At 39.5% G+C, this 16,421-nt stretch overlaps 1 protein-coding gene across 2 annotated transcripts in view; it reads left to right on the top strand.

Moving 5' to 3' along the window:
* The first annotated feature begins 7,063 nt into the window (after window positions 1–7,063).
* PIP4P2 (phosphatidylinositol-4,5-bisphosphate 4-phosphatase 2) overlaps window positions 7,064–16,421 on the top strand; it is a 48,112-nt gene continuing 38,754 nt past the window's right edge. For both annotated transcript variants that reach the window (XM_058444444.1, XM_032760021.2), the window contains exon 1: window positions 7,064–7,361. In XM_058444444.1, the coding sequence (XP_058300427.1) occupies window positions 7,256–7,361 (106 nt within the window). In that variant the 5' untranslated portion in view covers window positions 7,064–7,255. The remainder of the gene's footprint in view (window positions 7,362–16,421) is intronic.

Below are 16,421 nucleotides of genomic sequence, written 5' to 3'. Positions count from 1 at the left end.
CAAGCCAAAAGTCATGACTTCAATAATTCCCGTTTACCTCCTTCCTATTCTCCTGTTTATATGGACTAAGGTAATCGTGGTTATTGAGGGGCTAGTTCTGCTGATTTAGTATATGGGGTTCCATCCCCATTTTTGGATCCTAGCTATGTTTTGTATAACAGGGAAAGTTTCATACAACTTCAAGTTACATGTACTCTATTGAACTTTGCATTTCACTCTTTTTCATTCCATTATTTTCTTTTTTGGAATTGTTTGCAGAGCTTTTATTTTATTTTACTGCATCCTGTGAGATGCAGGACAGCTACTTCAATTTTGCTGATGAAACTGAGACAATAAGAGGCAACCTAGGACTAATTACTTGAAAAAAAAAAACCTTTACTGAGCACCACATATGTATGTGGTGCTGCGCTAGATGCTACAAAGAAACAAGTAGTCTCTGCTCATGTATATGTGCATAGTTTATAAAATAAAACTATTTTAAAATGATGTTATCATGTTAAAAAAAAGTCATGCAAATATAGTAGGGGAAAACATAATTTCAACTCTGGCATTTGAATGGGTATTTAAAGGATTGGCAAGAACACAAAAGGCTGGAACTCAGGACCACAAAGTCTGTAGGTTTGACTTCTTAAGTTTTCTTGCAACATCAACACTAACAGAACTCCCATGATGCCTCTTTCTGAAGAACTGCTCACCTGGGAGGAAACCATGTGGTCTTGCCTTTTCCCCGAAGTGTTTGGAAATAATACATGGAAACAGGATCTCTTCTAGTTCTATTCCACGCCTATACCTTAACTTTCACTAGGCTTCTCTACTGCTGCTGTGGGCTGTTGACTGGCTCTAGCCCCTTCTCTTCTTCCCTGGGCTCTTCTGTGACTGCAGTTAAGCCTTCAACTTTCCTCTATTATTTCTGCAAAATGTTGTGCCCTTTAAAATTCCTGAATATGGCCTTATTCTCTCAGGATTATTACTCTGTCTGCTGGAAAATATACTTCTCATATTGACTTCAGAATTTCATATTAAACTTCCTTCCAAAAGCATAGCGTTCCATACAGACCTCTCCTCTGTCATTCTCTATGTTTTTCTTAAATGACATGTTTGTAGCTGGACTAGATCACTATATGAGGCCCCCAATGAATCACACCTTTCTGCATCTGTGCCCTTTTGCATGTGACATAGCCACATCTTCCATCAAGAGACTGAATTTATCTCCCTGCCTGCTTCAATATACACTGTCCATGTCACTTTCTCTGACCAATAGAATGTGGCAGATGCAGTCATGTGCGTTCCAAAACCTTGGACTTAATGAGGCCTTGCAGCAACTGCCTTTGGCCTCCAAGGACCCTACCCTGAGACTGTCATGCAATGAAGAAACTCACAGTGAAATTGCATTTGGAAAGAGAGGTTCAGCCAACCAGATTTATTGGCTGAGATCAGTCCCCAGCTGATCCACCAGCTGAATGTATTGGCCTAAGTGGGTGCAGGTGAGACTTGGCAGAAAACTACCTGATTAACCCTAATAATTATTAAAAAAAAATACAGTACATTGACAATCCACTTTTAGGATGGTGATTCTTATAAAGCAATAGATAAATAAAACAGAACATTGTACTAAAAGTAGAAAGCAACAGATAAATCCAATAGAAGTTGGCACTGAAAGTACAAAGCAATAGATAAATGTAGCAAATTGATATTGCTGTAACAAAACCCCAAGTATATGGCATTGTCTTTAGGGCCAGGCACAGAACAATACTGAGGAGGAGTATGTGAAACTAGAAGAGTAGGGAGGAAATTGCTATTGGAGACTAAAAAAACAGAGGTGGACCAATTAACTGTTGCCTGTGGTAACTTAGAAAATAGAAAATGTTCCTAATGAACTTGTTGATTTCACTAAAGTAATTTCCATGTAGAAAATTAAAAGCGACAACTAGCTTCTTTCAGCTGTGTTAAATAAGGTATTTTAAGAGAAAGTTTTCATTTTCTGTCGACACCATAAAAATTACCACAAATTTTGCAGCTTAATACAAATTTAATATTTTGTAGTTCTGTAAGTCAGAAGTTTATCATGGCTCTTATAGGGCTAAAATCAAGGTGTCAGCAGGGCTATGTCCCTTTCTAGAAGTTCTAGGGGAAGATCTATTTCTTTGCTCTTTGGGGTTGTTTGCAGAATCCATTTCTTTGTGGTCTAGGACTAACATTTGTACGTCCTTGTTGCTGTTAACTGAAAGTCTTTCCCACCTTCTTGAGCATACCCATACTCCTTGATCCCTTCCTCCATCCTCAAGCCAGCAATGGTAGTCTGAGTCCTTTTCTCACTTTAAATCTCTCCTGTGAATATCTCTGACTACAGCTGAGAAAGGTTCTCAGCTTTTAAAGACTCATAATTAGGTTTGGCTCACATGGATCATCCAGGATAATCTTCCCATCTGAAGGTCTGCACCCTGTAATCATATCTGCAACATCTGTTTTGCTAAGTAAGGTAAAATATTTACTGGTTCCGGGGATTAGAGCATGGACATCTTTGGGGAGGCATTATTTTGCCAACCACAGAAATGAACTAAAGTAGGAACTTTCAGTTTGCAATTGAATTTAGAGGAAATATAGGGGGCTTAAAACAGTCTTTCATCCAGCAACAGATTCTCGATGTAAGAAATGGCCTCAGAATAAAGTTCAAATCAGGGATATGGCTGTAAAACCCTCCCTGAAGACCTCTGAAAGACTCAAGCAGTGACTTGACGACTTCCTTAAATAGACAAGGGAGCATCTAAGAATTTGAAGGGCCTCAAATGTGACCCAAACATAGAGAAATACCTGTCTCAAAAAAAAATTATGTTTGTGGCTTTGTGGGCATGAGGTAAACCCCATTCATATTCATCGGAAAAGCCTACACATTTCTAAGGAAGTTGTGTCAATTTGGATTAAAAGGGACAGAGGCAGTTCAAAATGAAAAGAAGCCTCTGGGTTCCCAACTTTCTTTGCGGGGAGGCAGGCTGAGAAAGCTATGCAGCTGCAAACAGGAGCCATTTCTTATGAAAAAGACCAGACTTGGTGGGAAGGGCCAAGAGCCAAAGATAGGAACAGATGAGGAAAAGGTGTAACAACAGAGGCTGACTGTGCCCTAATAAGTAAGCATTCCATGCCTCTCGGGTCAAAAGAGCTGGTGACATGGGCCCAAGTGGATTTCAGAATTCTGTGGTCCCGCGTATTCTATGTACCTTCTATTTAGAATGCCCCCTCCCCCTTCTTCTGTCAGTTGTTATCCTGTTCTTGTTCCACTCTTAAATGTTGGGGATTGAGATGGCTGGAAGAGAAGAAGGGCACATGCATCGTCCTTTTAGTTCACAGGTCTCTGGATTAACAGATGCTGTGCCCAAGGAGCTGGACCTGTGGAGTTATCCCCCAGGAATTTTGACTGCACCTGGATTGGATTTAGGTGAAAGATACATAAAGTTGACTTTAGTGACTAAACTAGACTTCGGGGTGTTGGGAGTGGATAAGTGTAGTTTGCCTGTGAGGGGGACGTGAACCACATGACCAGTGGGCAGACTGTGGTAGATTGTTATATAATAGCATCCAATGGATCATGCCTTGCTGTGTTCCACACCCCTTTGCAATGTGACATTGCTACTCTTCACTTGAAGTGATGGAATCTGTTCCTCCACCAGCCTTGTGACTTCCTTTGATCATGAAGAGGCCTCTAGGTGCTCATTTTTTTCCAAGCAGGAGGCAGGCTGAAAAAGCTATTGATGGTGGGAGAATGTGATAAGAAGCGACGTTTGAGAACCAGAGCCTAGATCTTAGGGGTCTCTTACCTTCCACCATCATCCTCTTAGAATAGTGTTCTGAGAATACGAGGTATATGAAGAAGTCTGGAATAAAGACTACATGAAGAGAATTGCCCAGTGAGCCCAAATTTCCCAGCTGAGCCTAGTCCCCAGCAAACCTGCCAGCTGAATGCTACTGCCTGAATGTTGAGGCAAGTCTGACAGAATTGCCACCCAATCAACTAGAGAATCACAGAAAATAACAACTTATGTTGTTTTAAGCCACTGAGTATTGGTATGGTTTGTTAGTAGTAGATCACTGAAACAGCAGCTTAAGTACATCTCACATATTATCTGTTTATAGAGTATTTTTATTCCAATAGACACATTAGCTCATCTCATGAATAGAGATGGCAAAGTATCATAATCATAATCACAAAAATACTTTGGATTGATGAGTATTATTCAACAACTATTGAGAAACCATAAACCATAGTATGATCTTTAAACTAGAATGAAGTGGTACTCATCTCATAAAAGCCTTTTGCTTTTTGTGGAAGTTGAGATTGATGCAAATATAATCTCAGTATATCTACTACCTTTTGTAGTGTAAGAAGAGTAACTGTCATGAGCCTCAAATGAGTTCTGCAGTAGAGAAACCATATAATGAAGTAAAGAAAAAAATGAACAACAACAACAAAAAACCTTTATACTGATCACTACATGGGCAGAAAAGAAGACAGTTGTAGAGGTATGATGGAATAAAAAAAATTGATCAGTCAGATGGCAAAACTGTCATCTTCATCAAAAAGCCAAGAAATGTTCTTAATCTTTTTGTGTCAAACATTTTGTTTTAGTAAGATTCTGGGACTGTGTATATTTGTTCATTCACTCAATTGTTTATTTGACAAATATCGAGTGTTTACTAATGTGCCAAGCATTGTGCTGGATACTGGAGATCTAGTTATAAATAAGATAGATAGGTTTCTGACCTCAGAAATTTGGTTGGGGCTGGAGTTGTCACAATGGAGTGTGACAGGTAACATGACAGAATACTATAGTAATAAGATTTTGTTGATTTTTCTTATAATTTTCTTTAACTCAATAGTCTCCAGGCTGCAGTTATAAAAACACTGCTGTTCATTTTTGTAAATTACAGGCACTTTTGCAAGAAGTGCTACATCTTGATTCTGTACTTTCCAGGTTCCTGGAGACCTAGAAGTGCCCTTGTATCATATAGGGATCCTTATGTTGTATTGTATCCTGATGCTACTGACCCGCAAAAGATGCTGCCCAGGTGAAAACATCATTATTTGATTTCCCCTTAGGATTTCCAGCTGATGCCTAAGTGGATTTTTCTGGAAGAAAGAATGTATCTTTAGAAAGCAGAGTGAGGATCCTTCCTAATGTAGTTTGAAACATAGTTTCATATGTCTAACTTCTGCTTTACCTCATGCTCACTGAAATCTACAGCTAGCCTCATTTTCCACTTGTTTTTGACTCTCTCAGGCATCTTGAGGACTGAGATCATGTCGTAGTTATCTTTTAGACTTAGTAAATGAGTAATAAATGTTTCTTTTGAGTGACTCAAAATTATTGCAGAAAAATTATCATCCTAGATCATTACTATTTTTCTATTGCATTTTTATTCGGACATGTTCAAAACTTTAATTTTTTTTTTTTTTTTGAGACGGAGTTTCACTCTTGTTGCCCAGGCTGGAGTGCAATGGCACGATCTCAGCTCACCTCTACCTCCGCCTCCCGCATTCAAGTGATTCTCCTGCCTCAGCCTCCCCAGTAGCTGAGATTACAGGCATGCGCCACCACGCCTGGCTAATTTTGTATTTTTAGTAGAGATGGGGTTTCTCCATGTTGGTTAGGCTGATCTGGAACTCCTGACCTCAGGTGATCCGCCCACCTTGGCCTCCCAAAGTGCTGGGATTACAGGCGTGAGCCACCACGCCTGGCCTCAAAACTTTAATTTGTTTTCATATTCATGTAAACTACTTTTGGATAATATGACAAACCACCAAAGAAAAAAGAAAAGAAAAACATATAAAACATGGCAAGAACTGTGTTTTTAAAGAAAAAAGTTATTCAGTGATTCTTGTCAAAGCATGGTAAGGAAGACTGTATTTAGGGCTATAGGGACCATGGCAGCAGGGTTTTGCCATGTTGAAGAAGAGATTAGGCTCAATTCTGAATACAGCATGGACAAGTGGGAATTTATAGCCTAGAAGCATGCAGGACAGGGGCAGTAGATGGAAAATTACCAAGGAAATATCAGGGATAAGTGGGATTCTGACTAAACCAAGCAAACAGGATTCTTGCTGAAGACAGAACAGGAGTTCAGGCCTCACACGGGGGATGCTGGAAGATGAGGAACCTGATCAAATATCAATATTGAGAATGGGGCTTCTTGCTAAATTAAGTTAGTAGGGTTCTTTGATAAAACTGGATTTTATATGGAAGTGCAGATGGGCGCAGCAGAAGATTCAGAAACCTTACTTCTTTGACCAAGCAAAGAATCTTTGTCAGTGCTTAGGGTTCTTTGTGTTTTAACTCTGTTTTACAAGTAAACGATTATTTTAAAACTTTTGTCTCAAGAAACTTGCTTTTCGTTGTTTGACGTTATTCATAAACCTACTTATTGTATATGTGTCAGGGACAATAGGCTACAAAATCAAAACTAAGATGACAACCTATTTTGTAAAATGAAACCTGTAAAAGGCAACACACTGCATAGTTCCAAAAAGGTGCTGTTACCAGAGTTCCAAACCGGTCAGGCCAACATTCCTGTTGTTAAAAAAAATCAATCAGGAAAAGTAGGGAATGCTGACACTTCCGCAAAGATCTACTTTCTCTTAGATAACAGATGTTGAAAACTGATTTCCTACAAAACACCCCTAGAGAAGGAATTGATAACCCCAGGAAGATGTTTTCTTTATATAACTGCTGCAAAGTTTGACAGCAAAGAGTCAGTCCCTCCTCCTCCTTAGGGGAGATAAACTTGATAATCTGCTTTTGCTCCAGTTTTCTTGTAATCAAGTCACAGGCCTTTCCTCTTCGCTAGCCCCTTTCAGGCTGCTTTTTATCCGTTTTTCCTAGAAAAAAGGACTTGTCCCCCTCCATCCCATTTACTCTCGACCCCCTTTCAGTTACTTGGCATCTTCCTTTCCTCGCGTTTCCCAGTTGGTCCTAATTTGTTCCACTTTTCTCTGGCTGGCTGGGCTCCCGCTCCTCCACTCCCGCTCCTCCCACTCTGCGGGTTCTTTCTCCCTCCCCTCCCCTCCCCCAGCCATGCCTCCCAGCGCGCTTCCCTTCCCCCGCCTCCCGGTCCTGCACCCTCCCCTCCCCCCGCCTCCTGCCTTGTGACACATCCCGGGCCCTCCCGGAGGCGGCAGCAGCAGCAGCTACAGCGGCAGCAGCCACCACTCCGCCGAGGCCGCAACCCCGGCTCGGCCTCCCCAGGCCCCGCCGCTGCCGCAGTCATGGCTGCTGATGGGGTGGACGAACGCTCGCCTCTGCTGTCAGCATCCCATTCCGGAAATGTCACCCCCACCGCCCCACCGTACTTGCAAGAAAGCAGCCCCAGAGGTAAGGCCAGCGTAGATCCCTCTACTTTGCAAGGAAACGCCCAGAAGGATAAAGACCTCGGAGCTCTAGCTTGGAGGTGGAGGTGAGCCTCTCGCTTGGGCTGAGGAAAGATGATGACTGTGTCTTCCCAGGCGAGCCCCCCTGCCTGATAGCTTCTCCGCAGGGCTTTTGTGGTGGTGGTGGTGATGGTGGTGGTGGTGGTGGTGGTGATGGGGTGTGTGTGTGTGTTTGTATTTCACTACTTCTTACCCAAGGCTACAGGATGTGACATGAATTTCCCAAGCTCTGCTTAGCTGTTTTCAGAGCAGCCCCTAAGCGCAGCTAGAAAGTGGTGCAAATCTTTCACAATCATTCACAAATCCTTTTCCGTTGCTGAGAAACCAGGAGTATTGCTCACCTTGGCATCTGTCCTTGAAAGGGCTTTAGCTTGAACAATATGCTTCTGCTACCATTCACCCAACAGTGCTGTGTTCACTCAGTGAATTGCCATACCCAAAACGAATACAGTTAATCAATATTCCTAATATGTCTGAAATTCTTGCCCTTCCTTTTAACTCCTACTTTCAAGGAGTATGTGTTAGATGTAATTGTGAATGAGAAGGAAGGACCTTACTTCTGATAGAAGGGAAGATAGAATATTTTTAATACATATCTGGGTGAGATTGAAATTAACTTGTAAAAAGTAACCCAAATTAATACTACATATATTTCTATTTTTTTTCTCAAGAAGAATAAAAAAAGATTAAATGCAATGGGATCTGGAGAAATATGGAATCTATTTACCATACTATCTGATTTATTTAAAAATCGATCGTTGTTCTAAGCCTTTTAGTTGATTACTATAGTAAATAAATAAGGTGGAGTCAGGTGTTACAAGAAAATGGAAGGCAAGACTTAAAAAAAACCACTTAGGTTAGTGAAAAGATTGGCCAAAATGGCACTTGCAAATGTTCCTTAAGTGCATCTCCCTATTTTTTTGACTGAATATGAGCAAAGTTTAAAAACCCAAGGAAGCAAAAGTTAATGATTTTGAAAATATAAGTAGGTAATGTTTCTTGTAATACAACTTTTTAAGTTCAAGTCTAGAATTAGAGGTGACGTAGAGCAGGTTGAACTTGTTTAGTATTTAAAATTTCTATTTAACATTTTATAAGTTCAAAATCAACTATCTAGATCTTAATCCATACTTAACAAGAAGCAAAACAAAAGAAAAACATGTTTAGCTGTAAATAATTCAGTGTGAGCCATGGCTTGAGAAATAAGGTACAGAGACTTGCCCACAGAAAACCTACAGGTCATGTTTGTTGGTCAGCATTAAACTTGTATCAAAGGACACCAGGCAAGAGAATTTCCTCTAATGGGCCAATATGATAGGAATATTTTACTGTTATCTAAATCGTATTATGTAGAATAGACTTAAACACTCACTAATGAATGTTTCAACTTCGAGTCAGCCTTTTATGGCAAAATGACAGTTTATTAGGAGACAAAGTTTCAGTTTAAGTAATTGTCCTATAACCTATTTTCGTGCCCTCAACTAGTGGATAAATTATTTTTTAAAAATGGTTACACTCAGGGACCTGCTTGTAGACATCTTTATTATTTTCCATATATTTGTTTAATCTAATAAGATTGCTCAAACTACACAGGTATAAGTTCCAGTTCAGCCACTGAGAAAAAATAGTATCATTGTAGAAAACTTTTAACAACCAGAGAAATTCAATGACTTAGCAAGAAGCTTCTTCTGCGTTATGGTAGAATACATTTTTTCTTAATTGGTGAATGAGACAGGTTAGATGATTAGAGAAACTCTTAATTTCATGTGACATAACACCTACTAAGGAAGAAGCATAAATGAGAGGTAAAAGCATTTTATTTGCATTTTGACAGCATATTTTTCATCATAAGTAACAAACATTGTAATAAATATTATGAGTAACACACAAGATCTAATTCTGGAAGACCACCACTATTCATTCATTTATTAATTTATTGGGAAGCACAATGTACCATACACTGCTCTAGGGGAACAAGAGTGATCAATCCCATACCCTCATGAAGCCTATATTGTATTAGGGAGAAAGAATGAATAAATACATGGCTGAATTATTTCAGATTGTAAAAAAAATTGTATCACTAGATCAGATGTTTTTGGTAGTTGAAAACCATTAGGGTTGACAGTTGGAATTCGATCAGAAATAGAATGCACTTTCTGATAATGAATTTTAGTTCATGATCCCATTTATAATTATGCAGACTTTTATTTTTTAAAAAAAGAAGTTAAAAGCTATAACTAGTGAATATTTTCTCCAATCCAACCTTTTCTCTTTCTTTGACCTTCTAAAGTACAGGAATGTTAGTTCCCACCTGCAAGATGAGATAGTCCATTTCAGGTTGAAAGTTGGTGGAGTATTTATTTCTAGACAGATTATTAATAATGTAGCAGGGAGCAGTTAGTATTGTGTGTTTAGTTTTAGCACAACAAAAATCATCTGTGGTCTGTGTAACAATCCATGTTGGTTTCTAATTGGAGTGTGTCTAGTGTTCTCTACTGTCAGTATTGGATTCATGCATAGGAAATCGCTTCTCTCCTGCTTACAGTGCTTCATTTAATATACTTGCCAGTTTTTGTTTAGGTATAGAAATTAAAATTAAAGAGAGTTTTAGGCTCATCTGAAAGGAGATGGGAAGAAATACCACAAAATTTACACAGTTTTGATGTATTAATTGATTCCTTTATACATCTGCTAATTTTGTAGTTAGGATATAACAAAAGAATATGACCTTTGAATTTATAAGATTTTTTCTGTGGAAATTGTTTACATCTGGGATTGTCTCATTATGTATTGAATATGGAAATGGGATTATATGCTTCACTATAATTCATAAAGGGAAAATAATAATTTGTTATACAGAGGCAGACAGTTTGATTTACTTAGTTTATTTATTTTACTATTCAGCAAATAAATATTTGAGTACCAGCCAAATTTGTGGTAGGAGAGGAAAAATAGACATGGCTCCTCTTCCAGTGTAGTGGGGGTATTGAGAAATAAATTATGTAATCACACAAACAAATGCAAAATGCAATGGTGATGAAGACAGTGCTGGAAATATATGCAATACCTTGAGAGCATAAATTAATATTTAATTTTGTTGAGGGAGTCGGGGAAGGCTTTTGTGATGCTTGAATGAGATCTGAAAGTTGAGCAAGAGTTAACTTGGCAAAAAGTGGACTGGAAGACCATTATAGGCAAAGAAAGCAGTATTGGCAAAGCCATCAGCAGGGTGGAGTATGACAAATACAAGGAACTTAAGGAAGGCCAACGTGGCTAAAATGGAAACAGCAATAGGAAATGCACTGCAAAATGGGATTGGAGAGATAGGTATGGTGAATATTCTCCCAAGACTCTCTTTCCCCTTCAAAGAACTATGTCTTCTGATATTCAGTTTCCTCCCCTTGAATCTGGGCTGATGCCATGACTTGATTTTGACCTCTAGAATAAGGTAGAAAATATGCTGAATGACTTTGGAGGGTAGGTCAGAAGAGGTTTTACAGCTTTTATCTTGGTCTTTTGTAAAGTACACTCTGGGGAAAGTAACTTGTCATGTAACAAGTGGAACACCCTGAGACTGCCATGCTTTATGGAACCTGAAACTAGCCTCGTAGAGAGAAAGATGCCTGACCAGCCCTCAGACATGTGAAGGGAGATGCCATCTTGGATGCCAAGCTCAATTGAGCCTTCACATGACTCCAGCCTTAGCCAAATTCTTACTACAACCACATGTGGCCAACTTGTTCTGCAGCAACAGATGACCAGAATAATGAATATGAATCAGCCCATCCAGGATATTGTTGGTCATGTTAAGGAATATTGCCATAAGCAAAGGGATGACTGGATTAAATCTTTATTATTAGTTTGTAAACCACTCTATAAATTAGAGAGTGAATTAGAGGATTGGCTAGAGTAGACAAGGATAGATGACTTCCTTGATTATTGTAATAATTCGGGCAATTTAACTGAACTATTTCAGTAGCTTAGACTCAGGTGGTGGTAGAGATGGAGAGATGAGGGATGATGTTAAGGAGGGGGATTGAACAGGGCTTGATGATGGATTGCACACGGAAGTGAGGGAGAAGTGGCAAGGGTATCTCCTAGAATTCTGGCTATACAACGTCGTGGTGTGATTACCAGAACACCAGAAGACGGAGAACACCAGAAGAGGGCCGAGTTTTGGGGAACACAGATAATGAACTTAGTTTTAGACATGATGTATTTCAGATGCTTTCAAATATCCAAGAAGAGATGTGACAATTGGATCTACAGATCCCATTTGTGGCCAAATGGGACCTGTAGTGTAGATCCGGTTGTCGTATCTCTTCTTAGTCCTCGTTTCTTAGGACTAAGAAACGGGGCCTGGGCTGAATATATAAAATTGTGTGTTATTTGCATATTGGTGATAGCTAAATACATGGATGTTGATTCAGAACTTCCCAGGGCCCTACCATAGTATGTGCTGTGATGGAACATACATGTGCTAAGGTAGTGATTAAAGCCTTCAGGCCGGCCTCCAGTTGTTTTTTTTTTTTTTCTTGAGACAGGTTCTCACTCTGTTGCTCAGGCTGGAGTGCAGTGGTATACTCATAGCTCACTGCAGTCTTGACCTCTCAGGCCCAAATAATCCTCCCACCTCAGTCTCCTGAGTAGCCACCACACTCGTCTAATTTTTTTGTATTTTTTATACAGATGAGGTTTCACCAGGTTGCCCAGGCTGGTGTCAAACTCCTGGGCTCAAGTAATTTGCCTGCCTTGGCCTCCCAAAGTGCCAGGATTACAGACATGAGCAACCACACCAGGCCCAGAGACCTCTAGTTCTAAGATATCATACACATATTGTCATTTTCTCTGTGTATCACAGTGTGAAAAACTTTGAAGTGCTCCATATGAGAAAACCTAGGGAGAAAGAGTAATCTAAGAAAAGGAGAAAGCCTGGACAAAGCTTTGAAAAACCCTCATGTTTAATAACTAGGGAGAGGAAGGTGAATGTAGCTGCCAGCAAGGTGGGACAAAAACCAGGAGATGATAATATCACAGAGTCAAGAGCAAGAAAATACTTCAAGAAAGGAGTCTTCATGCAAAAGTTTAAGAAAGAGCAAAAATGATAAGGACCAAAAATGTCTTTTAAAGTTAGTGTCATGGAGATCATTAGGGACTTTAGTGACAGTTGTTTATATTTGTTTATATTCAAGCTCTTTTTAAAGAATTGAAGAATTATCTATTTCCATCTAATGTAATGTTCCAATATACCTTTATTTTAATTGCAAACTGACCTCAAAGCAGCTTAACATAAATGAAAAGGTTAATATTCCTTTACCCTGAAACTCATTTAGGTTTTCTATGAAGCATAATTGTCATAATTGTGTTTTAGAAGACATTGCCATATCCTTTTCACCTTTAAAAAAACATGTAAACTTGAAATTGCTTGAGGAAATGTTTTCAGTGAGTAGAAAAATAAAATAAATTGACTCCTGGTTTTGAGACATATTATTTAATATGTACTCTTATGCTTTCTTAGAAATCCTACAGTAAATAGGTTTATTTTTAGTGACTCTCATGTCCTATACCTGGAGAAATCTAAGGTTAGAGATAGTGTCTTAAAGTTAGGTAAGGTCTCAGTTCATTTTTAACTATGTTCTACACTAGGCTAGACTTTTACTGAATTAGAGAGATTGAATACATTTTGGCAGTCTTTTAAATTTCTGAGCCTCCCTGCATACTTGCAGAGTATAAGGTTGTCTGTGGATTGGCAGGAAGAGATGACACAGATCCAGGGACCCTTACCACATGCACAACCCATTGTAAGACTAGATTAAATTCTCACTTTACTTGCCAAGGATTCGGAAACCCACTGGAAGCCAGATTGTCCCAATGAGGAGAAAAGGATGCAGGATATTTGAGAGCAGCTTCCTGAAGCTCCCACCAGCCCCAGTAGAGTGTTCACCTGCTGTGATACTGAGCAAGCAGGGCCTTGGCGAATATGAGAAGCCTGTTGTGTTATGCTAATGCTAATGCTCCATTTAAGGAATTTTTTTTCAAAATGGTTCTTGAATCAAAATTTGCTTCACTGAGGCCACATCCTCATCAAGGAAAAATAGAGCCCACACATTGGTGAAATAGATCTGCTTCTAGCTTTCCAGTATGGTGGTGAGCTCATTTGCTGTTATAGTCTTTTTTTCATTATTCTGTAGGCATCAGGCTCAAGGATTCTTTTATTCTGTTTTATAATGCCCACATTTCCTTCTGTCTATACTGAGCATCTTTAAAATATTAATCAAGAAATGTTTCATTCAGTCATCCTTTCAAATATTTGAATGCCTATTACAGTATTCCAGATGCTGGGGAGCTTACATTACTGTGAGAGATACATACAGTAAGCATTATAATTTCAGAGGGTGAAGAAAATAAAGCAACCTATGAGGGTGGAGAGTAACTGTTTGGATGGCAAATGTTTGAGATGAGTGTCCAGGAAAGACAACTCAGAGATAGCAATCACCGAGAGACCTGAAACATGAGTTGGATCAGCCTTTGGAAGATTTACCGAAAGAGTGCTCCAGGCAACGGGAACAGCAAGTATAACACTTGCTATTTTAAAAACAAGGAGGAGGCTGGGCGCTGCAGCTCATGCCTGTAGTCCCAGCTACTCATGAGCCTGATGCTGGAGGATCTCTTGAGCCCAGGAGCTTGAGGCTGCAGTGAGCTGCGATTGTGCCATTGTACTCCAGCCTGCACAACAGAGTGAGACTCTGTCTCAAAAATAAATAAATAAATAAATAAATAAACAAAAACAAGGGACAGTGGGTTAGAGCATGGTAACTTAGAGGACAGCAGAAGAGGTAGAGGAGGTGCGAAGTGTAAATGAGGGAAGCTCAGGGGAGATTTTCTATTCCACCTGCTGAAGAAGGGATTATGTCCTGAGGATAATGAGAAGCTATGGAGAGGTTGGAGCAAAGGAGAGACATGAAAACACTTTACTTTTTAAAAAAAATCACCCTTGGTTGGCATGTGGAAGAGAACAGACTAACGAGACATGACACTAATCAGGATGCTGTTAGAGCTGAAGAGGCAACAGGGGGTGGTGATCTAAACCAGGGTACAGGTGATGGAAGCACTGAGGTGTGGTTGGTGTCAGGATGTATTTTAAACAGGACTTGCTGATGGGTTGAGTCAGTGAAAAGAAAGGAATCACAGATCTCCAAAAATGACCCAACTAAGTAGGTACAAGGTTATATCTGAGACAGGCAAACAGGAGGAAGAGTTGGCCATGTGTGTGGGAGGTGGGAGAAAGACAGTGGAAATCACTATTCTGTTTTGGACATGTGGAGTTTGGAATACCTTTAGTTATTCAGTTAGAAATGTGAATTAGGCAGTTTGTTGTACAAATTTGAGGTCTGAGAAAACTTGGGGTTGGAGAGCAAATTTCATTCAACAATTATTTATTAAATGTACAGTAGCATTTTCCTGGAGTGGGAGACGATGCTCTCAATTTCCTGTTTGTTTCCAAGGACTATGCAGACTCTTCAGGAATGTAAAACCTGTAGGGTAGAGCATTCTGTTAAAATTTTGGAAGGTTTGCCAAATGCATACAAATGTTAGCTAGATGGATATAGATATTGGAGAAGAAAGTTAACAGGATGGATGTTCATAACTATCTTTGAGGGCAATAAGCAGCTGTCTGGGAAGTGATCTAAATGGAAATTGTAATACTTCCATTTGGAAAAAGCAGGTAACCCTGAATACACCTTTGTGCTCAGGTGTTCTGTGTTTCTTTCTTTCTTTTTTTTTTTTTTTTGAGACAGACTCTCACTCTGTTGCTCAGGCTGGAGTGCAGTGGCGTGATCTTGGCTCACTGCAACCCCTACCTCCCAGGTTCAAGCGATTCTCCTACCTCAGCCTCCCAAGTGCTGAGACTACAGGTGCTGCCACCACGCTTGACTAATTTTTGTATTTTTAGTAGAGGTGGGGTTTCACCATGTTGGCCAGGCTGGTCTCAAGCTCCTGACCTCAAATGATCCACCCACTTTGGCCTCCCAAAGTGCTTGGATTACAGGCATGAGCCACTGGGCACCTGGCCTGTGCTTCATGTTTAATGAGTGAGAGGTATTGAATAAATTGGGAATGGCATCCCACAGTAGCTCCTGAAAAGGAACACATTCTTCCTGCAGTTTTCTGTTATTTTATGAGTGTTTCTATGCTTTTTTAGAAAAATTTTTGGTGGTAGTGGGGGTGTGCAAAGGAGTTTATGTTGCTTTTGAACTTTTCTAGATTTTTTCTTTTCCAGTTGCTGTTGTAAAGTGAGTTTCTTTTCTTCTGTAAAAACCACAACAATCAAATGTGAAAAAAGCAAAAAGCATGAGTCCTTTTTCTGGACTTCAGGTGCATTGTGCAAGTATTGTGTAACTAACTCCCTTTAGAGTCCAGAGAAGGTCTGCCACCCGTAGTGTTTGGCTTGGGAGACCTGAGGCTATTTATCTCCGCCAGTTACTAACTGTTTGGCCTTGGAATCGTTACTTTACATCTCAGGGCCTCAGTTTCCCACATTTATCCAAGGAGTGGTCCATTATGTTTCCTTTGGCTTTTATATTGTTCTTAGGAAGCTGGACATACTTAGGAAAATATTTATATAAATTTAAAATGTAGATGCTTGTTATCCTTTCTTATCTCACTCTTTTACTTCCAGTGTCCCTCTTTCACCTAAATAGCTATTCCTTCCAGTATGCTTTTAGAAATGGGAAAGATAGTATATTGAAGATTAAGGATGTTACATGACTCTTTTAAAAATTAGAAGCCCAACTAGCATGCACTGTTTTATTTCTCTGTAGAATATATTTACATGTGTGCGCTGCATGATTGATTAGGGCATTTTATTCTAAGCATTTACTTCTAAAGGCAATGGCAAAATTTTTCTTCCTTTCATATTTTGAGATATTTAGGCTTGGTCAATCTGTAATATGGATTTTAAAACAGTGTACAAGAAAGCCCTGAATTTTTTGACATTTTTAAC

Source organism: Hylobates moloch, unplaced genomic scaffold (genome assembly GCF_009828535.3).
Source record: "Hylobates moloch isolate HMO894 unplaced genomic scaffold, HMol_V3 SCAFFOLD_9, whole genome shotgun sequence".
Classification (NCBI taxonomy): Eukaryota; Metazoa; Chordata; class Mammalia; order Primates; family Hylobatidae; genus Hylobates; species Hylobates moloch.
This window is presented reverse-complemented; position numbering and strand designations above follow the sequence as displayed.